Genomic DNA, 23,062 nt, shown 5'->3' on the forward strand with positions numbered 1-23,062 from the left:
GAGAGTACTGTACGAAAAACCTACACAAACAACCATTATTGTCATTGAAATACTGTAGAAAGAGTGGAATTATTCAGTTTAATTTAAAATATATGAAAAGTAATAAGCATCTAACTATTAATTTTCTAACATTTTTTTTTTGGATTTTTTAAAATTAAAGTGCAAAGTTAATTAGGGAGGTTATAAAAATTATATATTCGTTAAAATATTTTACAAACTATCAATAGGTGGAGCTACGTTACGATCAAATGTAGGCGATTAATTACAAACTCTTTGGTGTTATTTTAAAACTGAATCAAAAACAAAAACAAAACAACAGCGCTCCATTGACAATGTTGTAACGATTTGTTATTCACTGTTGCTGTTCGAGGTTTAGCTTTTATCATAATACAACTGTCTATTTTGTCAGCCATTAGACGGTTAACACTCGTCCTTCTGTGATTATTTAGGGTGACGCTGAGAATGTATTGTCACACCTTCGTCTTGGAATAGTTAAACTGTTTTAATTAAATATAAAGGTACACAATAGGCTATTTATCACTCACAGTCTCGAGTTATCGATACTCGATATTTAGTATCACACTCATCGCCGAGTATTTTTTTTGGTAGAATTCCGATGAAAAAAAAATATTCTGAAAGTAGTTCAAAATTTAAAATTGACACCATAAACATAAAAATTGTGTGAATATTTTGAGGAAACTTTGTGCTGAAGATTAATAAGGAAAAAACAGCTCTTCAAGCAAAAATATTTTATTTATTTATTATAACGTATATTAAATAGACACCGTTTTAAGAGACGCGATTGATATAGAATACTCCACTGATTTTCACATAACAAGGGCTACACGCATAATGTATATTTAATTTGTGGTTCTATCCAATAGTCTATTCATGCTTAAAAAAACTGTTTAATCTATTTATTAAAGTGACGATACCAAATAATATGACGATGTCAGCAAGTAAAAACAATATTTTTTAGATAGTTTAATTTGGTTAAATATCGCTCGGTTTTACTTGTTGAAGATCTTTATTAACTCCCGCCGAGTTCGCTAATTAAACAATTTATTTAGAAACTTTATGCTAATTTATATATAATTATACCAAATTTTCCACAAATCTCATAAAAATCAAGTCGAAAGATCCATGTTCGCTAACAATGATCGCCTATTGGCATAGCTGTTTTGGTGGCCGGATAAATCGCTTCGTTGGGGTCCTTACATGCTAACACCCTCATTTCTTGCCGTATCCTATTGTAAAAAATGAAAAAAACCAACAACAAACAAAACAGATATTAGTCCAGCGCCCTCCTCTGATAACAGATAATTTTAAAAATTTGTTACGAGTAAATGAAAAGTTTTATGTTTGGTCCATCATAAAACATTTTAGAGACATCTGTTGTAAATTTATTGTACTAACTCCTTTGCCTTTCTAATTTCAAACTATGGACAATAACACCAAATAAACAACACTATATGAAAACATAAAGGTTTTCGTTATCGCTTTTATTAGTATTATTTTAATAACAAAGTTTTTCAAACGATGGCGCCACATAATTCGAAAAGTACGTATAAAACTTTTTTGACATTTTAAAATAAAAAAACAAGTAAACAAAAAATATGAAACTATATATTTTTGGGGAAATAAAATACTATAATAAATCTGACTTTACTAGATACAAAAAGATCATAAAATAAAATAGCCACAGCTCATACGCTACTATAGTAAAAAAGACACTTTGTATTAGAAAAGTAACAACGTCTTTTAGGTTGTGCTGTCCTTTTTCACGAACGCCAGTATAGAAGTTGGATTGGTTTCCTAATTCATATTTCTTATGTTACTGTTCCTCCAGCGGACAACCGTAAGTAGACAGTTCGTTTTTATTTTAGATTTTGCGCGAAGCCACACGAGAGCTATCTATGCTAGCCATCCTATATTTAGCAGGGTAAGACCACCCATCGCCAACTCTTTTACCAATGAATGATGGGGCTGACCGTGACAATATAACGCCCCTACAGCTGCAAGGGCGAGCATGTTCAGTGTTATGGGAGTTCGAACCTGCGACCCTCAGATTACGAGTGGAACGTCCTAACCTCCTGGCCATGCCAGACCGTAAATGTACGGACATGCAACGCAAAACTCTTGGGCTCAATTCTCCATGGTGGCTACAACAGATAGTTCAATACGGCTTTGCTCCAAAAGAAATCTGTACTGGTTTTAAATGAAATATTCATCAGCAGCGTCATCTGAAAGCATTACGCACAAATGTAAGGAAATTAACTAAAGTAAAATACGTCTTAAATTAGTAACTTGTTGTGTACCTTATTTTTAGGAATAATCTGGAAAGAAAATAACCCTGATTCTAATTAAAGAATAAATACCCATAAGCAAACGGTAAGTAAATTTTTTTATCATTCAGATCTCGAAGTATGAGCCAATTTTAAAGACCAAATATGTTTTTCCAATTTTCAAAATTCGTAGCCACCACTGTATACATGTATGATGAAGATATTTATTCGTTTAGTCTATTAAAACATATATGACTGAATATAAATATATTTATGCATATACTGTTGAGTAAAATAATAAGTAATCTTATTTACTCACTTGTTATCTATGGCGTTCATAGGATTCACTTGAATATTTTCAACATAAAGGCGTGGCTTTCTGAACAGTATCCACGTGAGGGGGTTGTAGATGGTTGAAGAATATTCCCACCAGAAAGTTACTTTCAGAACTTCCCCAATGTCTTTATCTGTTGTCACCATATAAGTATATCGAGCTCCATGGTAGAACTCTTCCACGCTAGGTAATAACGTTTAATTAATAGAAGTAGTTATAGTGTGTATCTAAGAACGTTTGTCTATCTAACCTTGTATCTAGGGAAAAAAATCTGTGTTTTAAACGTACCTTAGTTTGTCATCTTGTACAAACCGGAGCTAGTTACAGAACTGAAATGGTTTATTTTGAATTTCGCGCAAAGCTATACGAGGGATATCTGTGCTAGCCGTACCTGATTAAGCAGTGTAAGACCTAACGGGAGGCAGCTAGTCATCACCACCCACCGCCAGCTCTTGGGCTACTCTTTTACCAACGAATAGTGGAATTAACCGTCACGTTATAACGTTCCCACAGCTAAAAGGACGAGCATGTTTGGCGCGACGAGGATTTGAAACCACGACTATCAGAATACGAGTCGAGCGCCCTAACCACTTGGCCATGCCGGGCCATATAGAACTGAGTATTGATATTTTTTATTGTTATAAACAAGTTAAATATATACATTAAAATATAATTAACTGTACTTGTTTGCTTATGACTTAGTTCTGGTTTAAAGAAAAAATAAATCGTATTATCGTCCATATTAAGCCTTTATAACGATTGTCTGTTTTCAACTTTAATTTCAATAAACATAGCTACAATAATAGTTTAAGAAATATTTAACTATATTGTTGTAATATTGTTGCTCTGTTACGTGGCATACGTATTGTTACAGGCTATGTAACAATATGCAATTTGTTTATTTCCTTCTTAGCGTTCCAACATAGACATACATTTTGTAACCTGTAAGTTATAGGCCTAAGTAACCTTACAGACGACACTCAAAGAGAAATACATTTATTAAGGTAAAAAATAAAGTTTCTTATATAGCTTTACGACTGGTTCGTTCGAATAACAATAACTGAAAACAAAACATTTTCTGACTTCTTTATTCTATGATCAAACTGATTGTTTCGTCCATATCGTAATTTTAATGTATGGCGTCCTTTAGCTAATATCTAAATTACAACATTAAAAACATAGCTTATAAAAAACGTTATTGTATAGTTTAGTTTTAATAGCCAATTTAAACAAAGTTTAGAATTAATTCAGAGGAATATATAATTATATTACTGTACAGTTAAGCCTTAATAGTTAGTTTGAGAAATATATATTTATATTTGTACCTACTCATCACTGAGTTTCAAGTCGACTTTGCCCTCTGAACCTTCTAGAGCTATCCATAATTTTCCTCGCTCGTCTCTGCTCTTACTTGGTTTATATAGCTTAACAAAAACTTGATAATGATACACTAACGGAAACAAGAAAAAAAACTTAATTTGATAACAATGTGTCAATAGTTTAAACCTTACCTTGAGAGTAGTTTGTAAGATTTTGTGAACTGGTCTTTAACCTTAACTTTCAATGGTGAAACAATGTTTTAACACTTACGTTTAATAACATTATTTTGTAAAGAAGGAATAATAAACATTACAACAGAAAATTATGAACATCTTGACTGAAGACGAAATTTGTGATACATTTTTAACAAAGTTAATTACTAGACGCTTATCAACAAAGAGCTGGATATTCTTATCTCACACAAAATTTATAAAACCGATGCAAATGAAATACTCACAGCAAAATGGGGCTGATCCACTTGTCTTTAAGTAAAATTTCTTAGGTTCTGTGTGGTTTTTCAATGGCTTATATTCATCAGCGCGTATGCCCAGAATTGCACAACGACTGCCATCTGATCCGCATTCAGCACAGTGACCATTCAGGAAAATTTCCCAGTTAGCGCACAAGTATCCGACAGGTGCACACTTGTGATTAACGGAATAATGAAAAAAATCTACCGCCCTCTGATGGTTACAAGCAACAAATCGACGAGTACCTAAAAGCAAAGTAAGTTTTCGGAAGTAAAAATGTTATGGATATCATTAAATAGCGCAAAATATGTTAATACTGTTTAATTATAAACTTCAGAAAAGTATATATATTTTTTCTCAAAAATTGTCTTAACAAAACAAACTTTATTTTTCTTGAATTTTTCAAGGCCAATAATAATTAGTCTTTTTTTTGCTTTGATATGGAAAAATTAATAAACATAATAAAAAGTAAACCATACACCATATTTGCTACCACAGATATGATTCCCTGACGTAAGGCTTATTTCGCACTTGTTAATGTTGGGTTGTGCATCAAAACACTAATCTTGAGCCTATTTCACATTCGTTAATTTGGAATTTGTGCATCCAAAATACTCTAATCTTATAGTCCCATTAAAAATATCAAAGCATATTTGGTTTATATAAATCTACAATATTTTACTATTATTAGAACACAGTACTTAAATAGCTTACGACGCTCATAAATGTCAATTATTTGGGTTGAACTGATCAATATGTTATGCGTCACAAACTGCGATTACACAAAAAGACCGTCAGCTGTGAGTTTAATGGACTTATAATGCTAAAATCCAGAGTACGAATCTCTGCGGTGAACATAACAGTAGACAGCTCAATGTAGCTTTGTTCAGAAAAAAATATAAAAACATTGTTCGTCTGTCCAAATACTATTCCAGTCTAGTGTTGTCTGAGAGCATAGCTACATAATAGGCTATCAGTACTCTGCTCACTACAAAGAATAGAGCGACGAATTTTAGCGTTGTAAATCCATAAATGTACCGTTGTCCACTGGGGGACATTTCTGTTATTTCAGCAAAAGCGTAAAAATAAATTTAAGTCGAAAGGTTTTACGGTTCTTTTTCGGATCCCTTCCTCCTCAATAACTGAGCAAATAGAGGAATAAAGTTCCATCGGTGACCCAGTGAGCAGTAATATTCAGGGATTGTAACATTAAAGCTCAGCGTTCGATCCCCGCGACGGAAATAACATAGGCTGCTCATTAAGCATCATCTCTGAGAGTATAAAAAACAAAAAAATCAACAAATAGATGAGGTTATATGTTTTAACCACACTAGAACTAAAAGTGACATGCGTGAATATTATTGCAGTTTCTTTTCACCATTCGCCTCACTGTACAGCAGTGTGTTGTCTATCAGTCACTTAATAAAATAATGTCACATAAGGGATGCTTGACATTGCAATTTATTCTGTCGTGACGTCGCTGAAAGAACTAGGAACTATGTAGGCTACAACAGTGTGACGTGTGAACTTGAAAATAAGAAGATAACTAAACTATACAGTAATTAAGATAGAGCTCTGATTTCCTATACTGTAAATAAATTTTGTACATACGTTTAACTTGTTTTGAAGATATTATTTTAAAACAAGCGGAACATGTGCTATTCGTTTATCGTCGAATGTATTACCACTAAGTCACAGACACCCATTGTAGAAGAATCCTCAGTCTAACATACTTATTGCATTTTAACTTGCTATATATATAATATAAACAAAAGCAAGTTCCCTGACAGTTATGGTGTATACATACTTTATAAGCTGACGAAACATGATTATAGTTAATTATACTTTTCACAAGACATTAGTGTTAGGTCCAATATATTTTTAATATTATATCCTTTATTTAAGCCCTCGTGGTTTTTCCCCAACCAGAAGAGTCAGTATATGATTTAACAAATATAGTGTGGTTGAAATAATATTATTATGCACTTTTATAAATTCTGAAAATCCCTTAGGGATCAGATAAATGTATTTTTAAAAATATGAAAGGCATAACACTAATGTTACAAATATATTTATTAAAAATCTAAGATTCTTTCTCAAATGGAAACAGTATTATCTCCAAAATTTTCACCTTCTACAAGTCCATCTGTTATAAAACTTATAAGCTTGCTAGTCTTGCACCCAGGCTGGTTCTTTCCGTTATTAGGGAAAAAATCGACGTGACCTACTTCTTGACTCATTCCAAGGCCTAACAGGAAACGTCAACAGTTGATTAAAATATTTTAATTTCCATATATAATATATATAGAGAGGAGATAATTATGTTATTATCGAATAAATAGGTATCGTCTTAAGCCGTATAAAATATCAATACAGCTACAATGTTAACCGTTAAAATAAATATATTTTATCTGGCATTTAACTTTTAAAGGATTGCTTATATTCGTTAGATCAACAGATTTCATCTCAAAATAAACTCAAAACAAAAGATGCATTTTCTTATATTTATCAAGAAAGGAATTTTTATTAGTAATATTATTTTGTAACACACCTAACAGTAAGATGGTTGTAGAATCTGTGTGAATAGCATCAACAAAAGTAGCGTCGCTTGGATCAAGCCTAACCGTTGATGGCATATGTTGGAAATATGGTTCTGCAGGATCTAGGCCTAAAACGTGATGAGTAATAATTATCAAGATGTAAATATTAATAACACATTACTTTTTGTCTAAATGTTAATTTAAAATAATTCTAACTAAATTTAGCAATTAAATCTCCGTAAAATAACCTAAAATCAATATATGAAATTAGATTTTAAAAATCTTTATAATTTTACTTAATAGTACGTTGATATAAACCTACCGGTTATTCTACCCAACTTTTCAAGTCTTTCTCCAGCGTAACCTGCTACATGAGAACCTAGACTGTGACCTAAAATATGACAGTCTTCTTGACGAACATGAAGCCATTCCTGTAAGTTAAACAACCAGTAGATTTAAGTACATCGGTTTTAATGATTTTTACTTCAAATGTTTTACCAGGTAAGTTAGCTCATAGTTTTATTCTTAACTAGCGTCTCAAGTAGGCAAAGACAGACAATAATTACGTCAAACTAGTAGTGATAAATTCAGTTATCAGGAATGGCCTGAAACGTACACTCTCTAAAACACAGATTTCTAAGTGAACAGTAATTTCAACATGGCCTTAAATATTCATACAAGATACAAAGTTCTAGTCTTCTTAATGTTATTTCAAGGTGACCTCAAATACACACAAAATTATAATTAAGTTAACCTTTTCCTTTTTGAGCACCCTTTTAAAAATCGCAGGTGAAAAATAGTTCACAAATTAAGGTCATATAATAATTATTCTCAGAGACAGTTCAATTAATTTGGAAAATGCCCTTCCCGCGTACACAAGGGGCTTATGAAACATCGGTGTAGTTCATGTGGAAAGCTTCAGATGTCGCTATTCTTTTTTTATGAACTTTTTCTTGAAATTGTCGTATAAAACACACACACACACACAATATGACAAAAAATGTATTTGCGGAATAGATAACAAGGGTTATGAAATGTAAAGAAGAATTATCAGAGCGTGTGTGTTGTTTTTTAGTTATTCTGAAAGTACTACAAAATATTTCTTATATTTTCAAGTTTGAGGTGAATTAGTTCAGTTATGTAACAGTCTCCCCCAAATAAAAAACAACAACAATAAAAACACACACACGAGATTATCAGATATGTGATATTAATCTTGCAATATAGTGGTTAAACTGGAAGTTTGAAAGAGAAGGGACTATATCTTGTAATCCACTTTAACATTCCATTCAGAAGACCTAGTACACTAATAGCTTATATTCTCAAGAGACAGAACTTTATTCTGGATTGTTATACCCAAGTTTAACATCTTGTATACAATAACTTTCCCACAGAGCACACTGATATCCACTCCCCTATCTACAACCGGGATGGTCTATGATAAATGGCCAAAACAAAACAAACGTCAGATGCACGAGGCAGAGGTGTTTAACTATTCAAATAATAACACAATGGAAAAGTAAACAAGGTCACATGTCTAGTGGTGCGAGTTGAAATGATAATAGTAATGGATAATTTTGTTCTAAAGCTTTTATCAGTCTGTTTGTTTTCCTCTTCCTAAACGTCTAAGTTTAAAATAAAAATGAAACATAAACAGTTAAACAGAAGCAATAACACTGATAAAACGTTATTATCACATACAGCCAAGTTATAGTTCTACAACCATGAGTTTCAACCTCGACCTAGCATGGCCTGGTGGTTAGGGCACTTGATTCACAAGCAGCGGATTCGAATCCTCTTCATCAAACCTGATCGCCTTTTCAGTCTTAAGGGGGTTATAACGTCACAGCCAGTCCCACTATTCATTAGTAAAAGAATAGCCAAAGAGCTGACACTGTAGGTGATTCCTTTTAGTCTGTCAATATTAAATTAGGGATGGCTGGCTTCATGCAAGTTCAAAATAAATCAGACATTATAAAGGAACTTTTAACTAAAGCTAAAGGAAGACAAAAGAAAGTTAAAATCAAATGCCAACTAATGTTTTACAAACTAGAAAATGCTAACAGTTCACAAAAAGTTAAATCCATATTCAAGTTAAAAGCTACTACATTTTTAAAAAAGTTCAAGTTAACCTTCAGGTTTACGGAAACTTAAAGATTACATAAAGATCCTTATTGATTCCTCCTTCTTATAGAGTAGAACTGGTTTTATATATAAACAACAACAACAAAGTCAAGTTAGCGCACAAGAACACCTCGTACATAAAATCTTTGTTTATAGTGGGTGAAACTCTTGGGCGTGGCTGCTCTTTATTCACATTTAATTCACCAATAAGAAAAGCATCTGTTCCTGGACGTCACTGATTATCATTCTTACGAGGAAGTAAAATAATTACCAATTAGCGACGAAAGATCTTACGTGTTGTCAAAACAAAGAAAGTAGAAGTGTTATCTAATATTCCAAATTGGAAACTCTGAGAGCAACAACAAGTTCATATTTAAAAAAATCTTAACCAAGGGGAGGACAGATACATAGTACCATCCTGTACCACATAGCTTAACATATTGTTTGCTTTTCTTTAGCCTTGCCCGGCATGGCCAGGTGGTTAAGGCACTCGATACGTAATCCGAGGGGTGGCGGGGTCGAATCCCCGTCACACCAAACATGCTCTCCCTTTCAGCTGTGGGGGCGTTATAAAGTTACGGTCAATTCCACTATTCGTTGGTAAAAGAGTAGCCCAAGAGTTGGCGGTGGATGGTGATGACTAACTGCCTTCCCTCTTCTCTACACTGCTAAATTAGGGACAGCTGGTACAGAGAGCCCTCGTGTAGCTTTGCGCGAAATTCAAAACAAACTAAATCTTGCCCAGTGAAAGCCTTATCCAGAAAAATACATGCTGTGAGGTTATAAAAACATTATAACCTTAAGTCTGAAAAGGAGTTTTTTTTCAGATAAAAATTAGGAAATTACAGAAATTTAGGCGACTGAGAAGTAAATGACCTTTGTAAATTTTACCTGAAGTCTGGTGATGAGAAGCGCTATTTCTGCACCCACAACACGGGTGTTAGAAGTAGCCTGTGTGTATGGTAACCCATTTCCGCCACTCCAGTCCACAATAATGACATTATAATCGTCATGGAGTAGAAACTCATCCTTCATGTCCTACAAATAATAAAAATAACAGCCTTGGGAATTAGAATGATTTATAAACTACGTCATATGTTGACTAGAATGTTAAAATAGACTTTAAAGTATGTATATTGCAGGAAATAATTACAAAAATAAATCACACTGTTGATCCGAGTTACGTAGTTCATGTGCGTTTTGGAACCATGGATGTATAATTGAAGCCCTATTAAATATAATCAATAAGCCAAGTGATTAGGACAAAATTCGGTGATATTAATATTTACAATTGGAGCCCCATTAAAACTAATCAATAAGCCAAGTGATTAGGAAATAACTTGATGATACTGATAAATTAATATATAATTTAATTTAGGAGTAAAACCTCTGTACTCTCAATAATAAAGTAATCATAGTTCAATGTGATAAGATTGATATATAATTAGAGTAGAATACACAATTATTTAACATATATATATATTTACCAGTGTATTATAAACGAATTGATTAGAACAATACTTGATTCGCACTAATATGTGAAATTAAAGGTTATGTTTTTGTGGCTCCATACCCTCATCCAATATCCAAAAAGTTGATTGTCTATCCATCCGTGAACGATGAACTTTGTCTTATGGGCTGGATCAAAGTTTGATTCTCTTACTTTACTTTCATCCGAATTCGACAACTCTTCGTAGTCCTTCGGAGACTTCCGAGTGTACAGATAAAATCTAACGTTAATAACTTCACGATCGTCTGGTAATACGTTGAGTGGCCGGAAGATGGGGTGATAGAAGTCCCCTCCAGTCCCGAAACAACCTAACTCACCTAAACATTTCACATTTCCTCCTGCAGTAAAACAGGAAGGTTTATTTTACGCTAATAAATTTCATTGGTAATACAACATGTACAGAAACTCATACATTTTAACAACAGCGAATAGAAATGACTAAATCCACGTTGTGGAATAAAGACATATAAAGGGGAACATTTCAGAAATACTTCAATCATTAACGAGAACCCGCCCTCTCGATTTTAAATATTAACGAGGCGTACAGGTTCCGATAGAGGTCACTGCTATTGTTTTAAATAAATTTTCTATTTCTGTATATATATATATATATATATGAGTAGGAATTTAAATACATATTTTAATTTTTGTTATACCAATGAAACAAACACAATGATTATTAATTCATAGAAAAAATAAGAGTTTTGTTTCCTTAAAGATATTAAACCGTTACAAAAAAAACAATGACCAATAAATATTTTTCCTTTGTGTTATATAAGTCTGACTACGTCTAATACAAATCCCTAATATCTGCATAACAATAGGATATCTGGGCAATGTTTACCTGAATTTTAGTATTATAAATCCATAATCCGCTGACCTACTGAGGGGGTAACATTGAGTTTCACCCAGGGTAACTGCAGTACTAATAAGTAAAGGATATTTACGAATATAGCAACCATATGTGAATATTTGTAGCAATTACTATCTGTTTCGTTTTCTTCTATATTTGTCACGTTCGTTTTGAACGACGTATGAGAAATTTGTCCACACCAGTTGGCTTCTTTAGGCCATGATTTGTGTTTGCTACATTAGATTGTTTGTTTTGGAATTTCGCGCAAAGCTACACTAGGGCTATCTGCGCTAGCCGTCCCTAATTTAGCAGTGTAAGACTAGAGGGAAGGCAGCTAGTCATCACCACCAACCGCCAAATCTTGGGATACTCTTTCACCAACGAATAGTACGATTGATCGTCACATTATAACGCCCCACGGCTAAAAAGGGCGAGCATGTTTGTTGCGACTGGGATTCGAACCCGCGACCCTTAGATTACGAGTCGAACGCCTTAACTCACCTGTCCATGCCGGGTCGGCCACATTAGATTGCGAGGGTTTAGAACACTAAAAATTAGGTTTCAGTGAACAGAGCACTAATAAAACACTGAGTTTGCCTGTTTATATCAGAATATCACTCAAGAGTACACAAGGGTTATTTACACATAAACGTTCATAATTCTGAACTATTAGACTTGAGTGGGAGAAGCTAGTTAACAGCACCCACCGCCAACCGAATTATGGCACTTGATGGTAACCCTAAACCATGGTCCTAATGTTCTTGGCGCGTTTTTTGCGGCAATAGATTACGAACCATAAATCCTCAGATTCAGAGTTCGAGCAGGTTAATAATTAGGTCATTAGGTCATGTCCATAGAAGGTACTGAGGAAAGGGTGAGGTTCTTGGCGCGTTTTTTGCGGCAATAGATTACGAACCATAAATCCTCAGATTCAGAGTTCGAGCAGGTTAATAATTAGGTCATTAGGTCATGTCCATAGAAGGTACTGAGGAAAGGGTGAGGTATATATGTGGAATAAATCTTTTTTTTTTCCAACTTTTATCTCGACGTTCAACGATATTCTTTCGTCTATATATTAGTCACATGACCAACGTATTCTAAAGATGGCTGGTATGAGTATTAAAACTTTAATTAAAATAGAGTACAGAACAAACGTTTCGATCTTTTTAGGTCACTTTCAGGTTAACAAAGAGACTTTGCAACTGATCAATGGTTTTTAAGAGTCCCAGTTGCATGTTTTGTGTGTAATCCTTTGTGATAACTTCTTAACCAGAAGTTATACGACCAGATAGAAATATCAACCATTTAAACGTGGTGATGTCACTACTTTTTCGCAAATGATGTCACTGGAGTTGTCCTTCGCGGAATCACGAACACTATAAATTAACACTAAGGTGTTTGTAAACCTAACTTTGGAGTGTATAACTGGCAGTAGGAGGAGCTGTTATCAGTAAAGTTGTAAACTTGTATTGTGTTTGGTTCGCTAAACAAAGTGATACGGTTTTAATAAACAAGTCAGGGTCGACTGTTCCTTCTGTAAACACTGTTTATTTACCTGAAAAAACAAACGTGAAATCACTCGAGCTTTGTATCTTGTTTGAAAACCAGTTTCACGTTTTTATGTGATCTTCAGTGTTAGCAAAGTGTTAGTCACAATATAGAGTTATGTAACACGTACTTTTTAAAAAAAAATTAGGGAAATGAACACTTTGAATTATCAAAAGTAAGTTGTTTTTTTAAAGAAAATTTTCGATTAAACCTAGAATTACTGATTCTATCTTTTTTCGTTTGTTGAATCACATTTTTCATAACTGTTCATGTACAAAACTGTCTGAAGGAAATTGACTTTGTTAGTTACAGGGTCACAGTTCGAGTCATACAATAAACGTACACAAATATGAAATAAATATTTCACTTGGTTTCACTAATTACCGCTGCGGCCCCTTGCTGTTTGACAGCTCTGTAAAATGACGTTTAATTTTGCTTAATAACGTGAATCTAGAGTTTAAGAATGCCTGAAATGTTGTTATCTAGCAGATTGGAAGAGTATCAAAATAACAAAGTTTCGCCAACCCAAAATTTTGAATTTGGAAAACCTAATGGTTTGGTATATCACTTACTATGAATATATAGGCTTCATCTGAATTTCCCGCAAAACTATACGAAGGCTAATTGCGATAGCTGTCCTTATTCTGTCTGTGATAGACTAGAGGAAAGGCATCTAGTCAACATCACCCACCGCCAACTCTTGGGGTACTTTTTTACCAACAAATAATATTATAATATAACATTATAACGGCTGAAAGGGTGAACATGTTTGTTGTAACAGGAATTAGAACTCGCGATCTGTAGATTCTCAGTCGAGTGCCCCTAACAGTCATGCCTATTTGCTACGAAATTTAAGACTTTTAAAAATTTAAGACACATAGCTTTTGTATTGGTAAAGCAAAGCTAATGGTAGCTTTAAGGGTTAGGAAATTCCCTCTGTTATGCACCTTGACTATATGTATAATGTTGTGAGATGTCTTTTATTAACCACACGTCAAGTATTCACTTCACCACTGTATGAAACCTAGCCTTGTCTTGCCTTTGTTCCAGGTTACTGTTGAGGGATAGGATTACCCGAAAATTGTATTACTAAGTAGCAAATGATAAACCGAGTTATAGATTGAGCTTTGCCTATATTTTCCCTAAAAGCCAGAACGTTTCTTTTTATTTACGTTATACTAAACAATTTAAACCAACAACCATTGAAATAATAAAAAAAACATACTTATTTTTTTCAAACTTACTGAAATTAGTGGAATTGTCGAGAAGCACATGGTGTTTACTAAACGTTGTCCGGCAGGAAGTTCGACCCAGATAAATACCCAACCACAAGATCAGGGCAACAAACATTTTCTTGGACCAAGCCATGTTCTCGGGCAGCAATTTTCGAATCTGGGAAACGGCTTTACCAGTTCCTAATGAAAACAATAGTAACAAAATAAAATTTAAAGTTATGTCACACTTTTTAATCTCTCACAGATATATCTTCGGACATTAAACCTTTGCTTGTGGCGCCACCATCGAAATTTCTTTTACTCGTCTGTTGACAGTATAGTTGTGGTGAGAGTAGAAGAGAACTGTGTGGTATGGAAGCACGTGCTTATCTCGTCATGTTTTTCTATCTTTTCGAAAGAAACACAGATAACTACAAGGTCTTCAACTCTATTTGTGCTAATGCCGGATTTTAACAGGATGCATTCAAACTTGACCTCAGTTTCGACCTTATTTGTCCTTCTACCGGAAAATATTTTCAGCAGATTAACCTTCGGATGTAATAGGAAGTGATTTGTTTGATGTGAACATGTGGTCATCTGACCCTTGGGAAAAGGTTCAAGATTCCCCACGAAGCCCACACCATTCATTCGGTGACTGGTCAAATGCGCTTCACCATAGTCTAACTACTTCAGGCTTCTAGAAATATTTCTGTGTTTTCTAACGATAACAACCTCATCATTAAAAAATCTGTAATAAATTTACTTGCTAAAGCTAAATAAAACAACAAAAAAGAGGAACAAAACGGTTATAATATCATATCAGTTTATCTAAATTACGACAGAGATGGTAAGGTTTTCGCTCTGGAAATTTACTATAACACGTGGGTGACAAAAGTTAGATCTGAAACGTTGTTTATTCATTACACACTTCTGATTTCGACCCGTAATGGAGATGTTAAGAGGAATGTGGGGAGACAGTAGATTTAACAGTTCTTAGGCCTTACAATTTTTTACTCTGTTTCTTTCTTTGTGTCAGAATGTTTGCCCTTAGCTATGCAAAAGTCTATCCGTCTCTGATTTTAAATTGATAGATAAGAAAAATGCATCTAGTCAACAGAACCCACCGCCAGATCTTGGGCTACTCTTGTCTGACTGAATTGTGGAATTTGACTGTCATGTTTTTAGTTACTCACAGCCTCAAAAGCTACCTATGTCACTTTTCCTTCTGAATGTAGAAGTTATGTGTTAAGGTTTGTTTGTTTGTTTTTGAATTTCGCACAAAGCTACTCGAGGGCTATCTGTGCTAGCCGTCCCTAATTTAGCAGTGTAAGACTAGAGGGAAGGCAGCTAGTCATCACTACCCACCGCCAACTCTTGGGCTACTCTTTTACCAACGAATAGTAGGATTGACCATAACTTTATAACACCCCCACGGCTGAAAGGGCGAGCATGTTTGGCGCGACGGGGATGCGAACTCGCGACCCTCAGATTACGAGTCGCACGCCTTAACATGCTTGGCCATGCCGGGCCATATGTGTTAAGGGGACTAAAGTTAATAATAGTATGGAGAGGCGTTTGACTCTTAATCTGAGAGTCGCGGGTTCGAATCCCCGTCATACCAAACAAGTTCGCCCTATCAACTGTGGGGGCGTTATAGGTTACGGTGAACTCCACTATTCGTTGGTAAAAGAAAGAGTAGCCCAATAGTTGGCGGTGAGTAGCGATGGCTAGCAGCCTTTCCTCTAGTCTTTCATTACTATATTAGGGACGGTTAGCGCAGATAGCTCTCGTCTAGCTTTGCGCGAAATAAGAAACAACAGCAAAGTACCAGATAGAATAAATGTTGTGTTGTCGACCAAAAGAGTGGATATATCTCTAACAATAGATAGAACATATAAATAAATAGGAAAATGACTCCATGCAGTGCCATATGTAATTTGATCAGTTGCACGAAGAAAAGACTAATGTTTGATAACACCCTAGTTTTGGGTTGTTTATTGCCCCCTCCTGAATAACCTTTCGATGATCCATACTATTACTGAACTATGCAAAACTATATCACCTTTTAAGATTTTACTACACCAAGTTAACACCATGATCATTCTTTGTTTGTTGTTTAACACAAAGCTGCACAATGGGTTGAGTGTGTGTGTGTGTGTTGTGCCTATGCAGGGTACGAACTTCGATCTTTATTTTTGTAAGCCATTAAGCTTGTCGCTGAGCTACTGTGTGGGGGCAAGGACTTCAAGGTATTTAGTTAGCCGTCAGAAACCGATGAGTGTGTATGTGTAACGAGTGTGCACATATTTATCCCCAGCTGCACTTCCCCCTTTTCTCAAACGTATATACCATTGGTCCATTGAGCTACAAAATGACAAATACAGAATAGCGTTAATATTTGTTTAAAATTCAGACTATTTTCAGGAGTCAGTTTGTCGATTCAGACAGATCATCCCTCAATCAGGTATTTACTAAAATCAGAAAATTCGACACTTTAATACCGCTGGTTTCAATGTTGAAACCCTTATTTTCCGGATCATTTGAATGATACTCGGAGCGTCAAGTTTGTTGGCTTTAGCCTTATCCAGTTATTCTGTTATTAAAGCAGAAACAAGAGTTACTCTTCTAAATAATTTTTCTAATTTATACTTTCTTTAATTTAATATTCCTACCTGACTAAGAGTATATACTGTCATAAAACAACACATACTGATTAGGATGCATTTGGTCATCAGTTTGATACCCTCGCAGTCAGCGATATTTTCGGTCGTAATCCCAAAAGTACATTGTGGGTTTCGACCAGTTTTGAGATCAATCTTTATATTTTTTAAGCACGTGTTGCGAATGTGAGAAACCTTCTAGAATTATACGATTAGCCCAATTAGGAATATCTGTGATCTAAATCTTTGGCCTGCACAATATTATATTTAAAGATCATGTTACACAATCTAAGTGTTATGAATGATACCTTTAAAATAGACAATAATCTAATTTACCTAGCAATAATCATAGCACCTCTGACTTTAGGCTTTAAATAGATAGGTTTTATTGACATGTTGATTACAATCGATGCTTTAAAAATTAATAAGTTTGTTACGAATCACTTGAGGACTAAAAAATACCAAATATAAAGGCAGTACAGCACGGATCATCAGTTATTACTAATCTGGGTAAATACGAACTAGTAGACAGCACAAACGCTCCCACCACGGATAATGCCAGTCTGGGTAATTATAACGAAAGCAGATGGGACTAATTTAACAAGTGGCCTGGCATGACCAGATGGTTAGGGTGCTCTACTCGCAATCTGAGGATCGCAGTTTCGAATCCCCGTCACACCAAAAATGTTCGCCCTTTCAGCCATGGTGGCATTATAATTTGATGGTCAATCCAACCATTCGCTGGTAAAAGAGTAGCCCAATGGTTGGCGGTGGGATGTGTTGACTAGCTGCCTTCCCTCTAGTCTTACACTGCTATATTAGAGACGGCAAGTGCAGTTAGCTTTCTTGCAGCCATGCGGGAAATTCAAAAACCAAACCGGATTTATGATGTTAAAATCCAGGGTTTGATTCCCCGTGGTGAACAGAGTACAGATAGCCAAATGGGTAGCTTTCCGCTACATAATAATAATAAATCACTAACAACAACTTTGGTCTCAATATAACCTGTATTTTTAATGAGAGACCAAAGTTACAAATTAAATGTTACTCCTTTTCCCAAAACATGTTATTTACTGAGAACGCAAGACAAAATGATGTTCGATATTTAGGGTTGGTAATGTTATTTTTTTTAATTACATGTTTATAAAATATATCTGCAGCAAACCTCTAAAACAGTTCCCCGGTGGGACTTTGGTAAAATTACGGAGTCGCATCGTCAAAATCTGGGCTTCGATTTCCCGCGGTGGACACAGCAGGAAACTTTTGCTCTAAAAAACAAACAAACATATAAAATGTTTGTAATGGATGATCCGTCCAGGTGTTTTCCGACAATGGTGGGGTGATTTTATCTTGGAATGACGCTATTCTATCTGTGAGAGTTTTCCATCTGTGAACTAAGCCTTATCAAACCACGCTTTTTTACCAGGTCTTTCTCGTCTCGTCCTTGACTTCTTTGACGTCAATGTAATGTACGTTTTCATGGCTTTGAAATGTTTGCGCTCCTGTTATGACCCGGCGTAGCCAGGTGGTTAAGGCGTTCGACTCGTAATCCGAGGGCCGCAGGTTCGGATCCCGGTCGCACCAAACATGCTTGTCATTTCAGCTGTGGGAATGTTATAACGTCATGGCCAGCCCCACTATTCGTTAGTAAAAGAGTAGCCAAAGAGTTGGCGGTGGATGGTGGTGACTAGCTGCTTTCCCTCTAGTCTTACACTACTAAACTAGGGACGGCTAGCACAGGTAGCCCTCGTGTAGCTTTGCACGAAATTCAAACCAAACCAAATCCAATTATGACATAAACTACCAACAACGTTTCAAAACAATAGCAATTAGGAGGAAAATTAATTCATTATAATTTAACCAAAACTCGTTTTTATATTGTTGTTTAAAGTTGTAAGAACTTTTAAATGAAAGCAGAGGAGAATATGTCACAATATGTCAATCACACTGTTTCTACTATTTTAATGTCGACGACATCTTTCGTACAATGCCAATTCTCATCAGGTTGGCTGCGACACTACGGACACTGTACGTTTCTTCGTTTTCCACGACTATTATGGTGTGAACTAGATGGAAGGCTGAAACGTTGTTCTCTATTTTATTTTAATAAAAGTTTTAATACCTACACCAACGCCGCCTTTAGAATACATTTTCACTTCAAGTGAGTTTCTCGTCATCATGGAAAGCCTGATGTCTTATCAGGCTAAAGATCTGGTTTCGAAACCAACAAAGAGAAAACATACCAAAGAAACAAACAGCCTTCTCTATATTTTACAATGAACTGAATGATTTCGCCCAGTGCGTTTCTTTACTTGCTATCATAACAGAGAATAAACAAACAACAACGTCAAACTGATGAGGGATTTTTAACAGAATAAAACCATATGGTAATATGGAGATTAGAAACGGAATCTTATGATTTTATCATCATCGAATATGCAAACCCTTTCAGCTGTAGGGACGTTATAATTCGACGGTCAAATCTTCTACTTGTTGGTAAAAAAGTAATCCAAGAGCTGGCGGTGGGTGGTGTTGTAGTTACCTTTCCTCTAGTCTTTCACTGATAAATTAGGGACGGCTATCTTAGATAGTACTTGAATAGTACGCGGAATTCGAACCAGAGACCCTTACGATTTTTTATTGATATAAGACAGTCTAACGCCATATTTCTATTAATCTATAAGATTATAATGGTTTTATTTGAACTTTAAACTCGACGTATAATTTAGGTTGAACAAATAGACGTTCCCCGCTGGTACAGCGGTAAGTCTACTGATTTATAACGCTAAAATCAGAGGTTCGATTCCTTTCGACAGATAACCCGATATGGCTTTGCTATAAGGAAAACACCAATACCAACAAATAGAATTGTAGTTCATTCGTAAGCCATCAGTTAGCCAATAAATGATTCGCCGACCCCCTCCTCGAACAGCCCCTTAACACGGACGTACGTATGTCTTTTATCTCCCATGTGGCAAGAACTTTGTGGTCGGCGATATTTTAACCACCAAATAGAGAACAGGAATTTTCAAGTTATCTTAATACGAGAACATACTTTTGTTGACATAGAATTATTGTGTTGGTATCAGTTTTTGATTACACTTGTGTACTTATTTAGTTGAAAACGTTTCTTATTCATTTTTCTTTGGTTGTTCTTAAAAGCTGGAACCTGGTTGGCTGGTTCAAATGGTTTTCATCGGTTGTTTTTAAACCTAGAACCTGATTGGCTACTTGGAATGACTTTCATTGGTTGTTTTCAAAATCTAGAATCCGGTTGGCTACAATAACTTTGTGACCAGCCTCAAATTCCTCGTGAATCTCGATAAAAAGGCAGGATCATTTCCGTCGCAGTACGTAGAAATTAGAAAGATATATATGTATATATATATGTATATATATATATAAAGTAAACAGAACCGAGGAGCACAAATTATCTGTGCCTCACGTCGCCAGATATCACCTCAATGAATGGAATAGAATGGAGAGGTAAAGGTTTTTGAGTTATTTGCTACAAAGAATAAGGAGTATTCAGGAATACTACACTAGAAACAAAGAAAATGTACATATTAACTTAACAAACGTAAGAAGTATAAGAATTTCTAAAGTATTTCTGGAAGCGTAACCTCACTATCATGCACTGACCACTACCACGGTATATGATATGTGAAGGTTTATGTATTCATGGTTTCTAGATCGAATTAAGTTTTCGGCGTAGGTCAGAACAAACAAAAAAACAGTAATAAATGTAGTTTTTCTCTACTTATAATAATAATAATAATAATAATACACTGATTCATCAGTTGGATATTTTCACTGTTATTTATACTTTCGGCCGTAATCCCACTAATATCACACGAGTTTCGGTCAACTGATGAGAACTGGAATAATTATAAATTCTTATGATAAGATAATCCTTATAATAATGACTATGTAATAAAACTGAATAGTATATATATATATATATAACTAGTACTGTTAATAACAGAGACAATAATTTATAGTTGCTTATAACTAAGATACAAAGTGTTCGTCGTTAGGGGTAGGTTACTAAGGAGATTGGCCCGGCATGGCCAAGCGCGTTAAGGCGTTCGACTCGTAATCCGAGGGTCGCGGGTTCGAATCCTGGTCGCACAAAACATGCTCGCCTTTTCAGCTGTAGGGGCGTTATAATGTGACGGTCAATCCCATTATTCGTTGATAAAAGAGTAGCCCAAGAGTTGGCGGTGGGTGGTGATGACTAGCTTCCTTCCCTCTAGTCTTACACTGCTAAATTAGGGACGGCTAGGGCAGATAGTCCTCGTGTAGCTATGCGCGAAATTCAAAACAAACTAAGGAGATTAATCCTGGAAATCACAATCTGTTGTACACGGTATCCACAGTAACATTCTTCAAGTGTCACCTTCGTGTGAGGAACAGCTACAAAATAAGTGTGTTGTTTTGGACTTGTATATATGTTATAATCACGAGATGAATTATTTGAATATATGAAGACAGAATAATTTATAGCTACTTATAACTAAGAGACAGTTTCCTTAACGCATCTGTTTCCTTCCTGTATTAACTTCGTAAACTGAAATCTCACGTGCTCGTTCAAAAGACATTGCTTTGTTGTTTATATATTCCTATTTCTTAACATTATCTTTCACTATCATTTCTCTACTATTATAGACTGCTTTATTTTTTTAATCTTAAGATACTCAACCAAATTCGCTAAGTCTTTATTATTTCTATATTAAAACTTCATCCAACACTAGCAGTTAACCCTGTACCTTGTATTGTTCCTTCACCAGTGTCTCTTAATTACCTTTATTTTCATTCTAAGAATCTGTTAACTTTGTTTGAACATTTTTATAAATGTTTTAATAATCAAGTTAGAAGAGAACGACCTTGAGACCTCGGATAATTATAAGATGATTTTCATTTTAATCAACGTTTCACTTTTGCGACTGCTTCAAGTAAAATATCTTGTTTGCTTTACTTAGTTATTCTTCTATGCATATATTAATTACGAAAATAAACAAGCACACATTTTGATGTTTTATCTTTTAATTGCGATAAAACGAAATTCCTGGACGAAATTATTCGCGTGCTGTACTGGTCGCTAGATGGCGATACAGTTCACAGACAACAATAATATTGTAAATGTTTAAAACTGCCAATAGGTAGAGAACTAATTTATTCACTCGTATCTGTATGCTTTGGCTACGATGTCAGTATTCTTTAAAACAACTTAGAAAACATAATTTTAACAGTAATCTGAGTGCAAAATAGAATAACTTAAAAAAACACGAATTTATCATTCACCCCGAAAACACAGAGCCTTAAACGTTTAGGTTTTTAAAATAAAATATAGTAGTGAGAAAATTCTAAATAGATTGTATATTTATTTATGTTTTGAACTTAGCAGTTTACGACTAGAGAAAAGGCAGCTAGCCGTCAATATCAACTGTCAACTTTTGGGCTACTCTTTTACCAGCGAAGAGTGAGATTTACCGTCACATTATAACAATACCACAGCTGAAAGGGCGAGCATGTTTGGTGTGACGATGACTCGAACCTGTGACTCTCTCAGTATTTGTTGTTCTCTTATTCTAGTCTCAGTGTGATATCGGATATTTGTATCTTCATAAAGCTTGTGCTTGAAAATATCCATTTTAGATACATATGGTAACAAGTTCCCTTAAAAACAGTATTGCGAAGACATTTTTACTGTACAGTTTGTGAATTCTTAAATCTGATCAAACGTGTGAAATAAAGAGTTAACAATTGTTGAACCAAAGTAAGAGTTAACAATGATTTAACTAAAACAAGGGTTAACAATGATTTAACCTGAGTAAGGTGTAAAAATGATTGAATCAAAGTAAGGCTTAACAGTAATTGAACCAAAACAAATTATAATAATGAAACGCATAACACTACTTATAAAATTAACACAACGGTTGCTCTGCTCGTACCAACGAAAATTAAAATTAATCTAAGAAGGTCAAAAATATTACGTGTGTATAATATTTCCGAACGTTTACCGTTAGGGCATTATTCACAAACAAATAATAGTAATTAAATATAATTATTTTTTTTAATACGGTGAAATACTTAACCTCAGAGTAATAAGAGTAAAAACGTTTTTAAACATGTGTTTTTGAATATTTATGCTCCAACTCGACCTGAATCCATGAAATCGTGGGTCAAAGAGTTCTTTAGAAT

General features: G+C 34.8%; 1 protein-coding gene and 1 long non-coding RNA gene across 2 annotated transcripts; one reads left to right on the top strand and one right to left on the bottom strand.

Annotated features, from left to right (window-relative positions):
• Nucleotides 1-734: 734 nt before the first annotated feature.
• LOC143237592 (pancreatic lipase-related protein 2-like) lies at nt 735-14,533 on the bottom strand. Its single transcript, XM_076477024.1, has 10 exons — nt 14,229-14,533; nt 10,647-10,921; nt 9,965-10,111; nt 7,272-7,380; nt 6,961-7,077; nt 6,541-6,657; nt 4,397-4,654; nt 3,949-4,069; nt 2,605-2,802; nt 735-1,247 (listed from the first exon to the last, which is right to left on the bottom strand). Exons 1-10 carry the CDS (start codon nt 14,350-14,352, stop codon nt 1,151-1,153), a joined length of 1,563 nt encoding a protein of 520 aa, XP_076333139.1. The 5' UTR covers nt 14,353-14,533; the 3' UTR covers nt 735-1,150.
• A 5,672-nt stretch (nt 14,534-20,205) lies between these two features.
• On the top strand, nt 20,206-22,562 carry LOC143239813 (uncharacterized). Its single transcript, XR_013021392.1, has 2 exons — nt 20,206-20,344; nt 22,263-22,562. It is a non-coding gene; the product is annotated as an uncharacterized LOC143239813 (long non-coding RNA).
• Nucleotides 22,563-23,062: the final 500 nt, after the last annotated feature.

Source organism: Tachypleus tridentatus, chromosome 13 (genome assembly GCF_004210375.1).
Source record: "Tachypleus tridentatus isolate NWPU-2018 chromosome 13, ASM421037v1, whole genome shotgun sequence".
NCBI lineage: Eukaryota > Metazoa > Arthropoda > Merostomata > Xiphosura > Limulidae > Tachypleus > Tachypleus tridentatus.